Here is a 22559-nt window from a genome sequence, read left to right as displayed (position 1 = left end):
TCTGTTTCAAATTCTTTCCATTTTATATATATATATATATATATATATATATATATAAAAAATGACAAAATTCTACAATAAAATTGCAGAATTAAAATATACATATACATAAAATATATGTATATTTTAATTATATATATATATATAAATATATGAATATTTTAATTACATATATAAATATAATATATGTATATTTTAATTATATATATATATATAATATAATATATGTATATTTAATTTTTTATATATAAATATATGTATATTTTAATTATATATATATAAAATAATATAATATATGTTTTTTTATATATATATATAAATATATGAATATTTTAATTACATATATAAATATAATATATGTATATTTTAATTATATATATATAATATAATATATGTATATTTTTATATATATAAATATATGAATATTTTAATTACATATATAAATATAATATATGTATATTTTAATTATATATATATAATATAATATATGTATTTTTTTATATATATAAATATATGAATATTTTAATTACATATATAAATATAATATATGTATATTTTAATTATATATATATATAATATAATATATGTATATTTTTTATATATATAAATATATGAATATTTTAATTACATATATAAATATAATATATGTATATTTTAATTATATATATATATAATATAATATATGTATTTTTTTATATATATAAATATATGAATATTTTAATTACATATATAAATATAATATATGTATATTTTAATTATATATATATATATATATAATATAATATATGTATTTTTTATATATATAAATATATGAATATTTTAATTACATATATAAATATAATATATGTATATTTTAATTCTGCAATTTTATTGTAGAATTTCGTCGTTTCAAAACTGCGGCCGAAACGGAGAGGAACTGAGGTGAAACCGTTATGGCTTTCATCTGCTTTAAAAAAAGAAAAGGGGTCAAAGGTCAGAAGGTCATCTGTGCAGCATTTTATGGACGACTGTTGCGATGTGACTCTCTGCTAACTTTCCAAACGCACTTTAAGATAAAAGACGGAGATTAAACGTTTCTATTCGTCGGTCTGGGAAAGTACTAGAACGTTGTAATAACATTATTATTATGATTATTATTATTATTATCATCATTACTTCAGCTCTCCTCGTCATCTGTAAGGTCACATAACCTTTCCTGGAAATATCATTATGTGCATTTCCATAGAATCGTTACGCGATGATAAGATTAGCAAAACTCTTTCCAAACACCTCGAAAGAATTCCCCTTTAAACTCTCGAGGTGTTAAACAGCAGCCGCCCCTGCAGCTTACTCAACCCGAGAGTCTGATCTGCGGAAACTCATTAGACAACACAACGACCCTTCAGTTAATGGATTTTCTGGTTTTTTCCCCTTTCCCACTTCCCACTGCTAAACACCAGTCCAGATTAAAAACATTAGCATTTAATAAAACTCTTATTACGGCTGCGATGACATTAAAGTGCCGCGTCGAAAAACCCCCCACAAGTCTGTCTGTTTATTTATTCATTCAATTCTTGTCAAAAAAACATATTATTTGTTCATTCTTATTGCTTATTTATTTATTTATTTTTCAAAATTTATTATTAAAAATGCAGTTATTTCTGTATATTTTTTTAAAATGTCATTATTATCATTTACCTTAACATTCTGTAAAAAAACGTACGAGGGTGAGAGATAAAAAGGTCATAATTGTTGTTATCATTATTTTTCATTTTACACTGTTTATAGCGAACAGGTGTCACAGAAGCGCTGCAGGGTTTACGAGGGGACCGACATCTCGACTTCTGCAACTAAAAATAAAAACACAGCGTGATGCGGTTTCTAGTTATTTATGTCACACTTTTAAGGATTTCTTTTGACTCGCCCATAAAAATAAATTTAAAAAAAAAAAGAGCGTATTATGCAAAAATTAAACACATTTAAAACATTTTTTAAATAAAAAATTAATATTTAAAAAAATATGTAAAAATCCTAGGGTATTAAATGTTATTTAAGAATTTAATATTAATAGAGTACAATCCCAATAACATTCAATATTAATACATCTAAATATTTATTTCGATTTCTCTCAAACTAATGGACATTTACATTTTATTTCGAATCCGAGAGAAGATGGAGAAATTTCTTTAAAAAAATAAAAATTGTTTATTAAAGAGAAAAATACGTAAAGGTATATTTAATCAGTAATATTTTGGCTATCTCTCTCTCTCTATCTCTCTCTATCTCTCTCTATCTCTCTCTATCTATCTATCTCTCTCTCTCTATCTCTCTCTATCTCTCTCTATCTATCTATCTCTCTCTCTCTATCTCTCTCTATCTATCTATCTCTCTCTCTCTATCTCTCTCTATCTCTCTCTATCTATCTATCTCTCTCTCTCTATCTCTCTCTATCTCTCTCTCTCTATCTCTCTCTATCTCTCTCTATCTCTCTCTCTCTATCTCTCTCTATCTCTCTCTATCTATCTATCTCTCTCTCTCTATCTCTCTCTCTATCTCTCTCTATCTATCTCTATCTATCTCTCTCTCTCTCTCTATCTATCTCTCTCTCTCTCTCTCTATCTCTCTCTCTCTATCTATCTCTATCTCTCTCTCTCTCTATCTATCTCTCTCTCTCTCTCTCTCTCTCTCTCTATCTCTCTCTCTCTATCTCTCTCTATCTATCTCTATCTCTCTCTCTCTCTCTATCTCTCTCTCTCTCTCTATCTATCTCTCTCTCTCTCTCTCTCTCTCTATCTCTCTCTCTCTATCTCTCTCTCTCTATCTATCTCTATCTCTCTCTCTCTCTCTCTATCTATCTCTATCTCTCTCTCTCTCTCTCTATCTATCTCTATCTCTCTCTATCTCTCTCTCTCTATCTCTCTCTCTCTCTCTCTCTCTCTCTCTATCTCACAATCTATAGTGCAAGAGTCCTTGAATCAGACCACCGTGCAGCTCAGGGTATTATCCACATAAGGAATGTTCTTCGGAACAAGCAGAAGAAGAAGCAGAAGAAGAAGAAATGAGCTTCCACTGGGGATCTTAAATCACGTTTAAAACACACCGAGTCCAATAAAAAGTTTGGATTTCATGGTCCGTGTTGGATTGAGTTACAGTTTGTGCCTGGAGGGAAAAGCAGCACATAAAAATCCCGTTATGAAGACACGCCGCGCGAGAGCCGAGCCGTGCACGTGAGCGGATGTGCGAGATGCGTTTCGATAATAACGCGGCTGTTAAATCGATTTAAACGAGCAGGAAAATCGAACGCGGCGAGATCCGCAGTTATTTTTGACGAAGTCGCCTCACACGCTTCGCATCAAAAGAAATGAAACCCTCGAATATTATTTCTGTCATAAATATTAACGCGCGAGGTGTTTCATTTTAGCTCTGCATTCAGATTTACTGAGAGTCCGTCCAACGGAAACGCTTTCACGAGTTTTATTTCGCTTTGAAATAAGTAAGTAAGTAAATAAATAAATAAGGGGACGTCAGAGGATCGGGAACAATCGCCATGACAACAGCTTGAGGAACTACATGACCACATGATGATGACGACGCCCACATGACGATAAAATATCACGTTATCTGTGCGTTGGACGTTCCCTCCAGGATTGAGCAATCGCAGAAATTAAGGCAAAATCAAGAGACTCGGCGGAACTCGCAGCTCGCAGTGTTACCGAGGGACCGCAAAAAAACGCCGTGAACTCCTCCGTCCTGAAGATGTCAAAAAAGCTACAGCTTTACCTCTGACTGTTACAAAGCGCTGACGCTGGAGACTCCTTCCGTAAACGCTAAATGAACTTCCTCATTCTCACGGAAAAAAATTTACAATCTGCGACATACGTCTAAATCCGTCAGGGGCGATATTTTCACCTCGCGCATCACTGCAGAAAATTTTTTAAAAAATACACGTCTTAGCAAAGTGTAAATATCTTAAATATAGTTAAATATATTGATTATTTAAAGAAACCCCTAAACAACAGAAACCATCACAGAAATTCTAATGGTTTCCACTACAAATACCATTACAAACCATCACATAACCATTAAAACCATTACCGTTACTTAATGGTATCCACTAGATATTTACATGACACCAATAGAAGGCAAGAGATTACCAGTACACACCAACAGGGACCGTTACAGTTTCCATTTAAACCAATACAACTCCCATTAAAACCATTACAAATTCTATAACAGCTTGCTATTGTACCCCAATATACGATTATTAATCCTGTTCCTAGACACAACATTTTAAGCTTTTAAGTCATTTCCAGATCATTTTGCTTCTAGAAATAAACGATTAATATTCGGGGGGAAAAAAAAAAAGCTTGAAATGAGTTCAAAGGGTCTAGAAATCAGTTTAATAAACATAGATCTGGTTACGCTGATCTCATACGAGGAAAGACGAGATCGGATGGATCAGATGACGGTTCTCGATGAGTTCTCGGTGAATTAGACGCGCGTGTTTAAGATATTTTCACGTTTTCACGTGCATCAGGAAAGCATGCAGATGCAGATGAGGTCTTTAAGAAGTTTTCGAGAAGTGTCAAATGACTCGAATTTAAATATTTAAAAAAGTCCAAACACACCACGCTAGCAAGGAATAAACAAACCTCTACTCCAGACGGAGTTCATATCATCTTATACGTTACACAACTTAATTCTGTTAAAAACACACAATAATCACCCGGATTAAGCCCCACACACACACACACACACACACACACACACACACACACACACACAAAGCAGCTAATCCAGTGAAAATGTCCTGTTCTGTTAGCACACACACTCCTACCAAACTATCTCACAAACACACACACACACACACACACATTTTGATATTTTATGAGTTTTTCACACATACACTCGCAGTGGAAGTGACTCAGTGGTGTGTGTTCATTCACACCCTTCACAAAGCTTTCACTTCTCCGGCGAAGGAGTGAACTTTCGTTTATGGTTAAACAATAGGGGGAGAGAGAGAAAAAATCCAACCACACACACACACACACACACACACACACACACACAGTCTCACTTCGATCCAACACACGAACACAGACGCACAATCGTTTTCTCTCTGTCTAGCTCACGCACACCTCTTTCTCCTTCCCTCCTACACACACACACACACACACACACACACAAACACACACAAACTGGCGTGATATCTATACCATGTGATCATGCCAGGCGCCATGCCAAAGGCCAGCCATGTCACTTACCAGAAATCTCACACAGAGCGAAAGGGGGGAGGGGTGAGACAGAAGAAAAGAGCCTTTAATTTAGCCTAACTCACACACACACACACACACACACACACACACACACACACACACACACACACACACACAGACTCCGTTTGAGTCACTGTGCTTTCGCTTGGCATGCTCAATGTTAGTTTTATGTCTGAAATTCCCAAAAATGTGTGTTGTTTAATGTCACGCATACCTTCAGTGTGCTCTCACCGCCCGCAGTTTGTGTGTGTGTGTGTGTGTGTGTGTGTGTGTGTGTGTGTGTGTGTGTGTGTGTGTGGTCATGCTTTCCTTTCAATTCAATACACCAAAATGTGTCCAGCACGTTTTTCCAGGAAAGAGAGACTCAGTGACAGATTAGTTGCTGTTTATCTTCCGTAATATTCCAGCTAAAATCACGATATATTAAACATCACGGTACATTTTCCGGAGCACGGCGAAGGGTCATAAGGTGCCATTAGTTACAGAATCCCACTGCAACAAATAACTGATTGGATATTAAGATCAGATTTTTTTTTTTTTTCATTTCCTCATGAATTATTTAAGTTTTTTAAAAGAAATCTTCTATAACTTTGCGCACCACGGCTCTTCATTGTTGTTGTTGTTGTTGTTGTTGTTTTTTAATCAAAGCGGCAGCTAAACTAAACATCGTTACCCGCGATGCTGTGTACCGTCTTCGAATATTCAAATATTGCGATGTAACACTTCTGTCGTAATCACGCGAAAACCTTTACGTACGATATTTAAAAACACGCCTCAACATTTTGTTTGAGTGAATATATTTCCAGTGAGGGTATTCACGTGGGATTTTCACCAGACATCAGGACTAACTCAAGGAATCTGGAAATATAAAGAATTCACAACATAAATAAAGTTATGTGTAATAAAGTGGAATGACACGGGAAAAAAGTACTGAACACGCTAACTGAAATGTATTTAATACTTAGTGGAGAAGCCTTTGTTTGTAATGACGCTTCAAGACGCTTCCTGTATGAAGAGATTAATATTCTGCAGAATTCAGGCGTGATTTCGGTCCGTTCTTCTAAACATATCGTCTTTAAATCTTGTTCAGTTGGATTCGAGTCAGGTGATTGACTGGGACGTTCTAACACCTTGATTTATTTCCTCTGAAACCAGTTGAGAGTTTGCTTTGCTGTATGTTTTGGATCGTTGTCCTGCTGGAAGCTCCGCCCACGTCTCATCTTCATCATCCTGGTGGATGGCAGCAGATTCTTCTCAGGAATCTCCCGGTAAAGGCCTCCATTCATCGTTCCTTCAGTTATATGAAGTCTGCCAGTACCATGTGATGAAAAACAGCCCCACACCATGATGCGTCACCTCCAGACTTCACTGTTGGTGTAGTGTTTTTAGGATGATGTCCAGTGCCATTTCTTCTCCAAACATGGCTCTCGTCTGACCAGACTACACCCTCCCGGTTTTTCATAGGCGTGTCCAAATGAGTTGTAGCAAACTTTAAACGAGCTTCGACATGCCTTTTCTTTAGTAATGGAGTCTAGCGGGTGAGCGTGAGCAGTGGAGTGCATTGCCTATTGTTTTCTCTGTGACGATGGCTCCTCCTGCCTCCAAGTGTTTCTGGAGCTCTTTCCGAGTGGTCCTTGGCTCTTGAGCTACTCTTCTGACTATTCTCCTGACTCCCTGCTCAGAAATCTTGCGAGGAGCTCCTGTGCGTGCGGTTGATGACGGAGTGATGTTGCTTCCACTTGCGGATAACAACCCCAACGGTGCTTACTGGACGATTCAGAAGTTTTGAAATACGTCTGTATCCGATTCCATCGATATGTTTCACAACAATAAGGTTGTGAAGGTCTTGAGAGAGCTCTTTATTTTTACCCATCATGAGATGTTTCTTGTGTGACACCTTGGTAAGGAAAAGCCTTTTTATAGACCATCAACGTACTAACCCAGCTGATATTCATTTACACAGATAGGGGGTGTAATTACTTACGGATTTCAGCTGGTTCCTTGTCTTGGAGAACTGCTTTTCCTTAGTGTGTTCAATACTTTTTTCCCCCTGTCATTCCACTTTATTACACATAACTGTAATTATGGCCTTTAATGTTGTGAACTCTTTATATTTCCAGATTTCTAGAGTGAATCCTGATGTCTGGTGAAAATTTCACCTCATTGGAAAGATATTATGACGCGTTCAATACTAATTTCCCCCGCTGTGTATATATATCAACATAACACGGCACAAGAAAGAAGAGAAATGAAGCTCCATGACGCACGTACCGTATACGACACGTGAGTCGTGTTGTGAGTAGAAACGCAGGGGAAATTCTGCTGTAAATTACACATCAGCACTGAGAAGACCACGGAGCGTAGGCGACGAGGGCGTGATTGTTTTTTTTGCTTTGTTTTTTTATCCAGCTACAGCGGTGGAAATCACGACCTACCATAATCAAAGTTGTTATATTTATCGTTAAGTTTGTATAATAATTATCTGGCCACTTTAACCCTTCGGTGTCTAAGGCATTTTTTTTTTAAGGTACCATAAAAGCTATGGAATTAAATTTCGAGGCAAAAGTATTGAGCGTAACTTTTCAAGAGACGGACAAAAATCGGCCTGGTCGTCAAATAAACCGTTTCCTAAGCTTCCTTTTCGCTAATCATGCTTTTCTTTTACGCTTTCGACCTTTTCGTTTACGTTCGCCGTTCTGACGTGTCTGGGCGTGGCTTAACAGCGACTTTCTCTCATTGGCTAGTGAGATTTACTTATATTTTTTTTGCACCTGTAAACAGATTTGGATTGTACACGTTTAAAATAAATGTTCATGAAAGAAATTTCTTTTCTCCCAATGTCTAATAAGTGCTTTGGGGAAGAAATATTCTTCTAGTAGCCTCGTCCTAATCACCGAATCCTAAAATTCTGGAAAGTCTGAGGAAAATAAAAACGGAGAGAAAGAGAGAGGGATAAAGAGAGAGAGAGAGAGAGAGAGAGAGCGGACACTGAGTTAAATATAATATTACAGTCTGGGATAAAATCCTGGGCGATTAGCGTGATATTAGCTCTGAAATTGGTCCGGTTCCTGCTCGTGTACAGTATAGCGAGTCGTATTCGAGGATTGTAAGCCAGTATCGCATGACATAGTGCACATAGTGAGAGGCATGTTGTTGCTATTAATACAGGCCAAGTAGGTTTTCAGGCACTGCGTTAAAGCACGCTGAACATTACAGGCACGACCCCAGTCGTGACCTTTAAGATCACGGCATCGGAACCCCCAGGGCAGACCAACTATGCGTCCTATTTAGGTCAATAATAATAATAATAATAATAATAATAATAATAATAATGCTTAAAAATAAAATATCACAAAACATTTCAACATGTAATCAAAAGTTTTGTGAACGATATGTGAATGAATCCACACGAAAATAAATGACTCATGTGACGATAAAAGCGCACGCACACGACGTGTCACGTGCGTAGAGACCACGTGAATCGTCCGGGTATTCTCACGTCCTACTCACAAAACTCAAAGACATCGCGGGAACGATTTCATTTTTTTTTTAAAGTTTCAGCTGACCGTTACACTGGAACGCTGACACTGGAGACTCCTTCCGTAAAAAAAAAAAAAAGTCTTCTTACGGAAAACGGCACCGTGCCGACGATGACGTACGTTTTTACGTGGAGCGTACACAAGCCCGCGAACGAGCCGTTACTATAGAAACGACAACGTATTCGAACGTGCGCATTAATCAGAGCGGCTGTTAGAGAAAATGAATCAACACCTTTCCGACCAATCAGAATCCAGAACTCAGCCGCGCTGGGGTTTAACACGAGCATCCTCACTTGGCGCTTCTTTAATTGTAAGAAATGTGGATTCGGGCCGTCTGTGTAGAAAACCCAACGTGCTAAATGTGATGTGGTGTCACTTCCTATAAAAACACAACGTGCTACAAAGTGTGTGTGTGTGTGTGTGTGTGTGTGTGTGTTTTATATCCTGGATCGCTGCCATCGTCGTGTCTTTGTCTCATCACGTCTCTCTTATCTCTTATCTTGATGGCGAGAGAGAAAACGAACGGCCGGTTCTGCACAGTTCTCCGTAGAGAACGCAGCGTGAGGTCGGCTCGCTGCGAATAAACAAGAGAAGGCTCGGCGCACCGAGGCCACTGGGAGGTAAAGCTGTTTACTGCGGTCTCGCTGAGATTGTTAAAATGCGTCATAAACATGTCATAACAGCCCTGCTTGGAATATTTAAACCCGTGTGCCTTCGGACGTACCACATAATCCGAGATGAATAGCAAGCGCACAGACTCAGAACATGCTGTTATTTAAACCTCGCCGACACGGTGGAGTTTTACCGTAACGACAAACGCGTCCGTTTAACGTTTGACGGAAGGAGTCTCCAGTGTCGGCGCTTTGTAACAGTCTGAGGTGAAGCTGTAGCTTTTCGGGAACGTCGATCATCTCGGGGAACGGCCGTTTATAGCGACCGTAACGTTAGCGAGAACCGGGGACTGACTCGATTTCCGCAAACGGATAAAAAGTACAACGTCGTCGTTACTTAATGCATAAGAAATGGAATCACTTTTTCCTCACAATTCTCATGGCAAATCGTTGTGGTACAACTATAAATGGATAAAAAGTGCTTCGTTAATACGTGGAAATTGTAGCTGCGATGTAAGAGGAACGAAAGACGCCGGGACGTGCCGTTATTGGAAATGAATAAAGTTGGGGTTGGGGTCATGTGATCCACCTGAAGCCTATGTAGATGGTGAAGGGAGTCCAATCAGGTGTGTTCAGGATGACCTTCAAGGTATAAGATACGATCACATGTCTCAGATTTAAAAATAATTTTTAAAAAAAGGTTTCAATTCAAGGCCCCAGAGTTGCCCGGATGCCGACCGGTCCCCCGGATGGACCCCTGACTGGACCTCTGATTGGACGCCTGACTGGACCTCTGTTTGGTAGCCTGGTTCGACACTGGACTGAGTTGGACCTCCAGCGTCTTGCATTAAAAAAAACCCCAACCCAACAAAAGTCTGATTGATTTGAAAATGCCACGCGAGGCGTGTCCCTTCAGGAAGAGGCGCTCTAGGTCTGTAGGGAGGTTTTAACGAGGCTTAACCATCAGGTACGGAACGTAACGTAAACTTAACCCCCTCTCCGTTTGGCACGTTCGCTCCGGCCCTCCCATGTGGAATGCTGCTCGGTGCGCGGACCGTGAAGGGCAACCGGGGACACGATGCAAACATCCAGCTGGGCCGCGTCATCTCGATCCTGGACGGCCGCCAAGCCAAAGACGGCGAGCTTTGAGAAAGAGAAACATGGCCTTGTATGTTGTGTGAGAACACACGATAGCCGAGCAGATGCCAAGATTCCCTTCGGGTTCTCAGAACCGAGATAAAGACTCGCCTGATAATCTCTTACACAACGTATTGCGATATTCAGAAGGTTAAAAACGGCACCGGGGCTCTAACAAAGGGGCCGAAGGAGCGTATTCCGGACTGCTATTGTGATATTTCTAGACAGAACACCAGGCAGATGTCAGAGCTGATTTTCTCTGAGCTAAAGCAAAAAAAGCTCTCCGCTGAATATGCCATTCTCTCCCAAGCCAAAAAATATCAAATAAATAAGGAAATAACTGCAAAGCAAAAGCAAACACACACACACACACACACACACACACACACACACACACACACGAGTTCATGCAGATGTTTACTCAGAGCGACTCGGAGGAGTCTGGTGTGTATAAAACGCTGCTCGGCTCATGATTTACTCCATACTGCGCTGTAGGGTTCTGCTCATAATCAGCGCCGCGGTTTATTCCGATACTCCGCACACGCAATACCGTTATCGGAGATCCTTCAGGGTTCGTTCCAGTTCAGCTCCAGCCTCCTGAGGCATTCTGGGTCTGTCCGTCCGCACGGGATTTTTCATCCGAGTCCACAGAACAACGGATACGCCTCGACGTAACGTGAAAACATAAAATATTCCATTCTTTCTTTCTTTCTTTATTTATTTCATCGCTTGATATTTAGGAACGAATCGGTGCGGCCCTGCTTCCTTCTTTTGGTCTAATTTGATTGGACGGCAGCCCTGGATGTGTCCCTAAAGAAATATCGACATCCATTTATGATTAAAAAGAAAACAACAACAACAACAAAAATATATATATATATATACTTCTTCCAGGAACAAAAAAAAACAAAGCATCAAGTTGTTGTTGTTGTTGTTTGTTTTTGTTTATTTACTGCAGTGCTGCGATGAATCCACACACACGCCGTGTATCTAAGTCCGCGCTCACACCGCGTCGGAAATAGACCGCGATTACTCGACGACTCGGAGCGCTCCGCGTCCTCGGACCCGGACGTCGTACAGACGTTAGACGGTTATCCGGGTCAGTCCTAGCTACATTAAACCGTATCGTATGTCTTTGGTTTATTTTCAGATGAACCCTGCCGCGTTACGACGTTAATGATGGTCACTTATGCGAAGGATTATGCAGGAATATTACGAGATAGCTGCTTAACTACGCTGCGAATGGAAATACAAATAAAAATGGAAATTACAAATCTACAAACGTGACTTGGTTTGCCGTTAGTGTAATACGATAATACGAGACATTCGATAGACAGACAGACAGATAGTGAACGAAAGAAAGAAATGAAGAGGGAGAGACGGGGGGAGGAGAAGGGAAATGCCATAAACAGCACATGCTAGTCTCATAGGAAAGGCAGCATTGTGCTCAGTCACGTCTTCAAAACCAGACGGCAGCACACAAGTGTCAACACACACACACACACACACACACACACACACACACACACACGGTCATGGGTCATGCACTCTCTCCTATGACCATAGTTCCTTCCTCAATATCAATCCGCAAACTGAAACACATGCGTCTCGTGGACACAGATCCTGACATGTGTCTCATGGAGCTGGAATTAGAAATGTGATGCTGCTCATCAGCACAGTCACGGAAGGTTTGGTGTGTGTGTGTGTGTGTGTGGAGGGGGAGGGGAACTACACTCACCGCTGAAAGGAAAAGTTTGGTATAAAATATAATGTAAAACATGTTCGTGAAGCTGCGTTAGCTCCAGAGCTCCAAAACATACATATATATATATATATATATCTCAACATATAGAACGCTGCGTCGTCTCCTGCATAGCGACCGCTACGAAGGACATGACGCTCATTATTACAGTGTGTACTGCATACAGGATATACAACTTATATCGATGCTACGATCATATAACTGTATTATGACATCGATATTGAGCTCAATTATGTCACAATAATCTTAGTACTTTTACTGCACTCGTGGATTTTACTCAAAATACAGAAGGAGTTTCCTGACGTTCTTCGTTATTATCCTATCTTTATTATTATCTGTTGTGCGCGTTACAATTATCAAGCACGATGACAACGACGTCATCACACTACACTACATTATAATACATTTTCACCTGGATGTGATATATAACGCAGAAGCGTAGTTATTTAGGAAAATCATTAGGAAAATATCATAACCCATAACGTGCGTTTCGAAACAGGGCCGGACGATATGACCAGAAATAAATAAATAAATCAATCCTAATCACGATAACCGCAGGCATTCGGACGAAGCGCTATGCGTGTCACGATGTATAATTGAGCGGATAAACAGTCTGCAAACAAATAAACAGTAAGATAAACAAAAATAATAATAAAATGTTAAACTGAGCTTGAGGAAACTGCAAAGACGAAGAAGATTAAAGTTGTTTCTTTTTTTTTTGTTTTAAATGACACGAACTCAGTTCAGTAGCGTTTCATTCATAACTATTAAAAGCGTAAACTAATGAATACATCGCCGTACCAACGATGCCAACGATATCTCAGAAAAGCGTATCGCGTAACCGTTTATCGCGATATCGATGTTATTATTATTATTATCGATATATCGCCCGGCCCTATTTTGAAAATGTGCTTGAGTATCGTGACGCATCTATAATCCGACGTATTGATGTAGCTTCTCTCTGACACAGGAAGTCGATATAGAGTAAGATGGGCTATAGTGTTAACGCACAGACGCGGAAAGCTGGACGGGATGCGGACGGTTAGATAGTTCCACCTCAGAAAGGAGTCATCGGGTGTAACGTAGAACAAGGACGACGTTTATTAACTATTAATTCTCAGTGAGAGAACTGTCCGGCCGGTCTGAATAAAAAAGTTCCCAACTTTAGTTTTCTAAAACAACCGGACCTCACCTCGTGTTAAAGTTCTAATGAGCTAGATCTCTCATGGTCGTGGGTCTAAAAGGAATCCTTCCATTTCTACACATCATTTCTATTCACAGTTTATCCGTCATTTATTCTGGGAATAAAACTCGCAGGTATCTTTTCAGATGGTTCTTTGGTTTGTCCATAAAAGGGTTGTCTCGGGCTCTTTAAAAACGAAACGATGTTCCTCTTTGTCAGAGCAGAACCGTGAACCCGGCATGGGATCCCCGAGGAACCGTTTATCCTCCTTTTAAAACTTCCAACGGATCATCAGGATCGTTTTTCTAGCACGACAGAACCCACACGGTCCTCGTGTTAAGGTTCTAAGCATATGAATCTCGCACGGTCGTGGCACTAAAAGTAATCGTAAATACACAGTGGCGTTGACTCGGGCCGCCCGGATAAACAAAGAGTCACTGAGAATTGTTGATCTGTTTATTTTATAATAAAACTCGCAGGTATGGTTTAAAAAGCTTCTCCGGTCTGTATCTGAAAGGCTTTTTTTTTTGTGTTCTTTCTTTAGAAAACTAAGTTCCCGTTTCTGAAGAGAGAGAAAAAAAAAGCTCCATGTAAAGCCGTTAACGACCCGAAGAATCCAAGAACCGTGCGGCTTACTTTCGAAAACTTCCATCCTTATCGTCGGGTCGGTCTTCTAAAAGACCAGAACCCACAGCGGCCTCGTGTTACGTTTCTAAACATCTACACCTCGGACGGTTCTGTGTGTCTAAAAGGAACGGTGAACCCGATCTGCCTCGTAGAAGCGTCGACATCATCATCCAGCACGGTCCTTCGGAACCGCAATGACCCGACGACTTGTTTCTGTTTTTTATTTTGGGACGCAAACGTTGCAGGAACTTAACTTCTGGAAGGTTCTTCGAGTCGTCCTTAAAGGTTCTCTTGCATCACAGAAAGCTGAATAAATGAAGTTCCCCTTTCTGGAAAAAAAAAAAAAAACCCAAAACAAAACAACAAAAAACCTCCACGCAGAACCATGAACAATGCAGAGAATCCCACAGGAACCATGCGGCTTACTTTTAAAACTTCAACCCTTATCATCAGGTCAGCTTTTTTTTTCTTTTTTTTTTTTTTTCTTTTCCCTTTCTAAAACAGCAGAAGCTCATGTTCACGTTCCAAGCAGATGAAATGTCTCATGTCTGTGGCTGTAAACTCTAATAAACTCACATTTCCATGCACAGCGCTGTGAAGTGAGTCGGCCTGGTGTCAACATTCCAGCACAGTCCGCGAGATTTATTTATTTATTTATTTATTTATTTATTTATTTATTGTTTATTTTAGGACGCAAACTTGCAGCTTTCAAATAATTTTTTTAAAAAATATATATATATATATATATATATATATATATATATATATATATATATATAGCAGAAATAAGAAAGGCATGCATGGCAAGCGTTTGAAACAAAAAAAAAAATACTAATAACAATAATAAGAATATGAATAATAAATAAACCCCGTTGTTTTTGTTTTGTTTAAAATACTCACATAAATCAGTGAAGTAGGAAATTAAACATGGCACCCATCATGCGTCACGCAGGAGAAGCCAGAAACGGCGCGCGCTGAAATGCTGATTGCGTCACTGCGGCTCGATCCGCGAGACCGAACTTTGCGCAAAAAGGAAAGAAAAAAAAAAAAGGAAAAAAGAAAAGAAAAAAAATGAAAGGGAAGAAGTGCGGCAGCACGCGCGATTCACTTCGGGTCACTTCGCTTCACTCGGTGTGCACGCGCGCTGTCCCGCACGCTCGCGCTCTCCCCATCTCTCACTCACTCTCTCTCTCTCTCACACACTCACACTCACACACACACACTCACACACTTCAATTCAATTCAATTCCTGAAAGCTTTATTTGCACTAGAGCGTCACAACCCCTGCTTTAAAGTTTTCCCTTCACTTTAACTTCTCTCTCTCTCTCTCTCTCTCTCTCCAGGAAGTGATTTGCAGCTCCTCACATGGAGAGCGTATGACATCATGCTACAGTCCTGTAGGGAGTGTGTTTGTGTTTTAAAGGCACAGCTCCGAGTCTGTGTGCTCTAAACCTAACTTCTCTCTGCTCTCAGGGTGCTGGTCTTTCCTACACTACACTAGGTGAAGCGCTCAGTGGTCAGGGCGCAGGTCACGACCCCGGCTTTGAGCCGGTCCGTACGCTCCGTGGCCGCTTCCTAACGTTCACACGCTCACACGCTCCTTTCGCATTTTCTCTGTTGTGTAAAGAACACAACACTCTCCGCGGTGCGACCAAGCCCGAGTCACAGCTGAGTAACACGCACAAGCGGATTATTTTCCTACATATATATATATATATCATCATATTTATCCAAAATTTTTATCCGATTCCAGCTACGTTCGGTCCGTACAGGATTTCGTGGAGATCTTTGTGTGATCGTTGCGCACAGTCTCTCGCGGTGATGTTCGTTGGTAAACGAGACCGTTCCGCTGTAGTCGTGTTCAGGGGAACAGTCGTAGGATGAGCACAGGATTTCTGAGGTACACCGATGGGATTCCAGGATAGACGGGCAGGGTGCCAATACTTTGTGAAGCACACCATGAACGCTACAATCATTAAACCTACACGAACAGTGTAATGGAAGTGGAAGGTCTAGCTGATAAAGCAGTGAATCGGTGTATATACAGTTCTTGGTGGATCTCAGGATCTATCTCTGAGCATCACACTGAATCAATCTCTCTCTCTCTCGCTCTCACTCGCTCTCTCTCTCTCTCGCTCTCTCAACTTACAGCGAAAGTGGAGAAGAAAGTGTGACTGGCTGTCGCCCATATCGTCTCGCACGTTTCCATAAACACACCAGTGTGAGTCTAGCACCATCACATGTTCCTCTACATCCAGAATGTTTCACGCCGTCTCGTGTAGTTATGAGATCAAGATTTTACACAAATATTATTTTAACATTGTCTCAACTTGCACTTTATGTATATATATATATATATATATATTTTTTTTTTACATAAAAAATGGATGAAGAGCATGTACAGGGTTTTAGTTATCACTTACACCACAGTGTACAACGTTAAACCACACCCACGCTGAATTCTACATTCTGATTGGTCACGAGGTGCTGATGAATTCTCCTTAACAAGGTAAAAGATTAAAAAGGTAAAAGGTGTGTGTGTGTGTGTGTGTAATTGTGGGAACACTCCTATGATTTAATCTGATTGGTCAGGGAGGGGTGTGGGATGTGTGTGTGTGTGTGTGTGTGTGTGTGTGTACGATTGAACCTTCTCTTCTCCCTCTCTGTGAGGCACAGAGATCTTCCTAAAAGGTTCTTTGGATGGTTAATGGTTCTAGATTGCTGCTGTGTTTTACACTGTGGAACCTTGGTGGAACCCCTGATGGACAAAATGAAGATAGAACCTTCTTTTCCTGAAGAGTGTAGATCAGAGCGGGGCGATTTAGCGAAATATCAACATCGTGATAAATTACAGTCCTCTCCGAAACTATTGGAACGGCAAGGCCGATTCATTTGTTTTTGCTGTAGACTGAAGGCATGTAGATGAAGACACCTACTCATGGTTTTAGTCTTCAGTTTCACCTGTGAAGACTGCACTTGTTGTTAAAAAAGGTAAGCCAACGTAAAGATCAGAGAGCTGTGTACAGGAGAAAAGCAAGCCATTATGAAGCTGAGAAAAGAGGGAAAATCAATCAGAGGCACTGCACAAACACTGGGTATCGCCAATACAACAATTTGGAATGTCCTGAAAAAGAAAGAAACCCCCGCTGTACTGAGGAACAGACGCCGAACGGCTCGGCCGAGGAAAACGATAAAAGTGACGAAAGTGACATTGTGAGAGCCGTGAAGAAAAACCCAAAACGACAGTCAGTGATGCAGTATCACCGACAACTTCCACAGGCCAGGGTGAAGGTCTCACAATCCACCGTTCGGAGAAGACGAGAGCAGAAATATAGAGGCCATACAAGAAGATACCAACCACTCATCATCAGTAACAATCAGAAAACCAGACTGGAATTTCATAAAGAAATACAGACACGACTCACAAAAGTTCTGGAACCGAGATGAACCTCTACCAAAGTGATGGAAAGTCCAAAGTGTGGAGAAAGAAAGGATCTGCTCGTGATCCAGAACATAACATGGTGGAGGTAGCGTCATGGCTTGGACTCACATAGCTGCTTCTGGAACATTCTCACTAATCTTTATTGATGATGAACTCATGATGGAGCAGCAGAATGAATTCAGAAGTCTACAGGAACATTCTGTCTGATCATTTACAGAGAAACGCATCCGAATGAATCAGGAGGAACTTCATCATGCAGCGAGACAATGATCCAAAACACACTTCCACCTCGACACAGGACTTCATCGGGGGGGAAGTCGACGGTTTTAGACTGGACAAGTCCATCAGCAGACCTTCACCCAACTGATCAGCGTCTCACCTCCTGAAGAGGAGACGGCACTTTTCTGAAAAATCACAACATACAGTATGTTTAGAACATCTTTAATCTTTTATATTTGTGTAAGTTTTTAAGGTTGCAAATCCCGATGGGAAGCAGCTGATTTGACGTTTAATTTCAGTCGTGAATCTTTCGTTTCGTAGTCTCCCTTCTTGTATTTTTTTTGTCTTATAAAAGTTTCGTCAGACTCCGTTTCTCAGCGTATTTTAATGCAGCGTTACTGTTTTGATGGCAGTATATACCGTATATACCATGCTACATAGCGTTTATCATAGAGGAGTATCGAGAGATATATTATTATCATCATCATCATCATCATATCACTCAGTGATAGGTGGTAATATAGTGAGAGAGCTATACATACAAAAGCAAAAAAAAAAATATTAAAAAACAGACTACTTTAAAGTTTTAAATAAATTTATTTGTAAAAAAAACAAAAAACAAACAAAAAATGCAGTTCCTGAGGATCCAGTGAACTTGAATGAAATGAACATAGCGGATATAGCGGAGACACGCCGACGAGGACGATCACGTGTTCATCTAGAACGTGATGGCACGATGCGCGACGTGTTTCACGCTGCTGGACCCGAACCACACCCGGGCGCCTTCGTTCAGGGAACAAAAGCAAGCGTCCGGCCAAGCATGAGGCGTATGACGCCTTGATCCCCGAACAATGGCAGATTGTGTGAAGCGGTTTTACTCGCAGACCCGACGTGGGGCGTCAGACTCATGGTCTGCTTGGCATCGAGCGTCGTAGTAAACTCTCCGTGTGTGTGTGTGATCATGTGATTGAAAATTTTTTTTTAAAAATGCACACGACACTTTCTTCACTTGAATTAAAGGAAAAGTGTGGCGAAAAACGTACACAACACTCCCTCTTACCTCAAAAGTAATCACTTTTCTTTTTTTTTTTTCCACTGGAGCTATCATCAATATATCTAAAAGCCCTATTCGGCCGGGATTAGTTTTACATCCAGACACGTGTAACGTAAATATCATTCGAGTATCTCTGGGATTTCAGTCCCGCCCGAATCATGTGACGATCAAATTGCGTATCCACGCCCCCTACAACAAGCGCTCAGAACAATCAGTCTGTATTAAAATTAAGTGCGTGTATGTAGTACGCGTGGAAATTTTCTTATTTATCATAAGTACCCCAGATGTCATGGAAAACCAATCCCGTCCGAATAATAATCTCCGAGTCACCCGGAATCTTTTCCGTAAAATATGCGCGTTTTTTCAAACGGAATTAATAAGCTACGTCGTATTTTCGAAACAAATGGACGCGTCTACGATTGCACTTTCAGGTAAATATTTACCAAAGAGAAAGATTTTAGGTGACGTGGCCTTCGTTTACTTTGTAGTGACTTCGGACCGAGTTTGATTTCTCCGACTTCCCCTTTAAAGCTACAGTTTCTGCTTCGAGGTTAACCGTGTAATCACGCAGACGGCACCTTTAATATGACACCAACAACGCAGCAACAACGGAGCATGCTGAAATAACGTATGGAATGTGAAAGGGTTGGTGATTTCAAAAAAAAGAAAAAAAACAAATAAAAAAAGTCCGGCGTTTATCATGCAGTAAACAGTTGGCACGTTAGTATCCGTTAGTGTTGTGTTAAAAGTACTTACAAGGAATAGTTTGGTAAAAAAAAAAAAATTGACACAATCTTCCACGTTACGCCAAAAGTATTCGATCAGCCAAGACGTGTTTGGCGCGAGTGTGACGTTTGACTCTTCAGTGTTGCACTGGAGCCATGAGGCTAATGTATTTAACTCACAATGGAAGTCTATTTCAAAGAAAAATCACAACACACACACACACACACACACACACACACACACACAGAGTCTGATTTCCTGTCATCTTTACACACAAACAAAACTTTGCCGTGTAGCTGAACGCTGAAATGTTACTGGGGCGGCCATCTTGTAAATCTTCTTTCCTAAGAGATCATGACGCTTCCTAAGCCCCGCCCACTAACTTTTGAAGGTGGAAACGCATCAAAATGCTGAAGGGAAAGCGGATGAAACTTTAAAAGTGTTAATAATATACAGTCTACGAAACGGTTTACTGGCGAAGATGCGAACTGAAAAGGAAAACGGTTAGTAAGCAGTACTGCCTTCGAAACTCGATGCGTGTGCGTGTGTGTGTGAGAGAGAGAAAGAGAGAGACTTTCCTGTGGTGGAAAACACAAATTTAACTCAACTGAATTCAATGCGAATTAAATCTGAATCAGTGCTGAACCGCATCATATCGGATCAGTAGTGAATCGAATTGAAGTGTACCGAATCGTTGCTGGTTTAACCGTATCGTACCCCGTCCTGTACCGTCTGAAAGAGTGCGGTTCACACCCGCAGTTAATACGGATTATGATCTGAAACACGTTTATGGAGAACTGTATACATTTTGTGTGGGACAGACTTTCATGAGGAGTTTCCTGCATTAGCCTCAGACCTATAGTTCAAAACCGAAGACGTGAACGTCACACCTCAAACACGTCTCGGCTGATCGACTACACTCGGCGCGCGATGGACGTCGCGCAAGTGTTACTTCGCGCATTTTTTCAGACTGTCTACATATCCACAAAGACCATGAAGCACCACCCGAATCCTCCAACCAGGAACATGGTGATGTGCATGCTGTATATGAAGATCTCGTTCAGGACGCCGAAGTCCAGCCTGCGATGTCCCAGGAGCAGCAGGATGACCGAGAGTTTGTACTGGAGGCGCAGGACGACGCGCACGCACACATACTCGAGGCACAGCAGCGTCGCGAGCGCCACCCACAGGAGCGACGTGAACAGGCTGCAGCCAAAGTAGAGGAGAAAGCGCACGAAGCCGTAGGTCCAGCGCGACTTCAGGTACAGGTCGAAGTTGCTGTAGTTGGTGCGCAGGAGCTGGGAGGTGCGTGCCGGGACGCAGGCCGAGTGCATGCACGTGCTGTGGGGGCCGTGGAAGGAACGCGCCCGCCTCGGGATGGGGATCACGGGCATGAGTGGGCCGGACGAGCCCCTCGCAGAACGAGCTCAAGACTCGGTCGGCGCCTCATGGGTCGGTGACATGGCAGCGTTACGGGACATGGCGTGAGGTTTGAAGATTTGTGTGCGGTTACAGGATGAACACCTGCCGCTCTCATGTCCGCTGAGTGACTTCTCGGCTCGCTTCCATTTCTGTTTCCACTTGGCAGCAGAATTCTGCACAAAGAGATGTTCATCAGATACAAGATGAGATTTAAAAACCGATAAACCTACGTTCACACTAGCACTCGTGCTGCTTGTAGGCGTGGCGTGGCGTGGCCTGTCCACACACACACACACACAAACGATATCTGATGCGTCCGTCCAGGCTTAATTTTGCATCCTCTATGCTATATTAAGGGAATAAAAATCAGTCTAATATGTTGATTAAGCAGAGATTTTGTGCTAAATATAAAACAAAAACTACACTAGAATAACTGATAAACTATTTAGTGGTTTTATTCCAAGCTTTTTAAGATATTAAAATCTTAAAATAATGAATAATATAAAATTATTATTTTACCATCAATACTAATTCCTTATTGGTGTAAGTATGGAGAATTATCATTTAAATTATTGACAAAATAATAGGAATTGTACCTTTTTGCCCCGAGGATAACTATAAGTTGTTACTATAGTAATAATATACAATTACCCACTTATTACTGAGCTATAAAATAAAACGATGACTTACCGCGAAATATTTATTCGTTACTTGATAAATACGCATCCACTTTACTTGTTTTAATTGATAACTTTAGAAAAATATTTGTTTCTAACAATAAATCTAAATAAACCTGCTAGTTCTTTGTGCTAGTCGTCATGCTAACAAATCCGCCTCTCTAGATGAAGAGCAGCGGCTAGGAGAGCTCCAGCCAATCAGCCAATCCTAGCGCATGAGGAAAGACACTGCTAGCCAATCACAGTCTAAGAAGAGATACAAGACCAGCCAATCACAGAGCAGAAGGCGGGATCTGTATGAATACGAGCAAGCAAGCAAGCAAGCAAGCTAAATTAGCGTTCAAGCGTCTGAGCCTTAGGGAGAAAAATATATACGTACCTTACCTTATATCACGCAAAAACGCGACAGTAGAGCACAGGTTCTCGTCAAACGATGCTCCTACAGTTGAAAATTGGAATCGTTAAACAGCAAAACGGACATTTAAACGATAACAGCAACGCCGAAGACTAGTTAGCTTGTATTGGTTAGCGGTTTGACAAACGGAGCAAAATACGTCCTGTCGTAAAATGTGTGAACGACTGGTTGTCATGGCAACCAAGGAACGGGCGTTAAAAGTGCGCTTTCCATGCACTGTGTGAAACCTTTTATAATCGATGAAAGGGGAAACATTGAATGCATAAACGACGAATAAAACATTTTGGAACAAAAACAACAAGGTTTTCTACACGAACCTTAGTTTTAACGGAGTTAAAAGATTTATTTATTTTTTTTAAAGAAAATGGTTTTGTACTGAAACTACAGGAAATTTATATTCAAGTTGCTATTATATGGATTATTACACATTATATGTGTTATTATACACATATACAGTGCCTTACATATTCACCTAAATTAGTTTCCATTA

General features: G+C 40.5%; 2 protein-coding genes across 4 annotated transcripts in view; both read right to left on the bottom strand.

Moving 5' to 3' along the window:
* The window catches only part of LOC128603481 (nucleus accumbens-associated protein 2), a 45741-nt gene extending 30272 nt beyond the window's left edge, over window positions 1-15469 (bottom strand). The window contains exon 1 of the mRNA XM_053617946.1: window positions 15015-15469. The gene's annotated coding sequence lies outside the window, so the exon portion shown is untranslated. The remainder of the gene's footprint in view (window positions 1-15014) is intronic.
* A 4038-nt stretch (window positions 15470-19507) lies between these two features.
* Window positions 19508-22215, bottom strand: LOC128603882 (transmembrane protein 250). 3 transcript variants are annotated; one of them, XM_053618633.1, is made up of 2 exons: window positions 22034-22215; window positions 19508-21150 (listed from the first exon to the last, which is right to left on the bottom strand). In XM_053618633.1, exon 2 carries the CDS (start codon window positions 20947-20949, stop codon window positions 20530-20532), a length of 420 nt encoding a protein of 139 aa, XP_053474608.1. In that variant the 5' UTR covers window positions 20950-21150; window positions 22034-22215; the 3' UTR covers window positions 19508-20529. The 3 variants fall into 3 exon arrangements, with proteins under 3 accessions (XP_053474608.1, XP_053474607.1, XP_053474609.1); XM_053618632.1 differs by having other exon boundaries at window positions 22039-22215; XM_053618634.1 differs by lacking the exon at window positions 22034-22215 and adding an exon at window positions 21668-21993.
* Window positions 22216-22559: the final 344 nt, after the last annotated feature.

The sequence above is a fragment of the Ictalurus furcatus genome, chromosome 28 (genome assembly GCF_023375685.1).
Source record: "Ictalurus furcatus strain D&B chromosome 28, Billie_1.0, whole genome shotgun sequence".
Lineage (NCBI taxonomy): Eukaryota > Metazoa > Chordata > Actinopteri > Siluriformes > Ictaluridae > Ictalurus > Ictalurus furcatus.
This window is presented reverse-complemented; position numbering and strand designations above follow the sequence as displayed.

Bases quoted from the DNA above. Each gene is read 5' to 3' on its own strand.
- LOC128603882 (XM_053618633.1), bottom strand. From the start codon at position 20,949: ATGCCCGTGATCCCCATCCCGAGGCGGGCGCGTTCCTTCCACGGCCCC.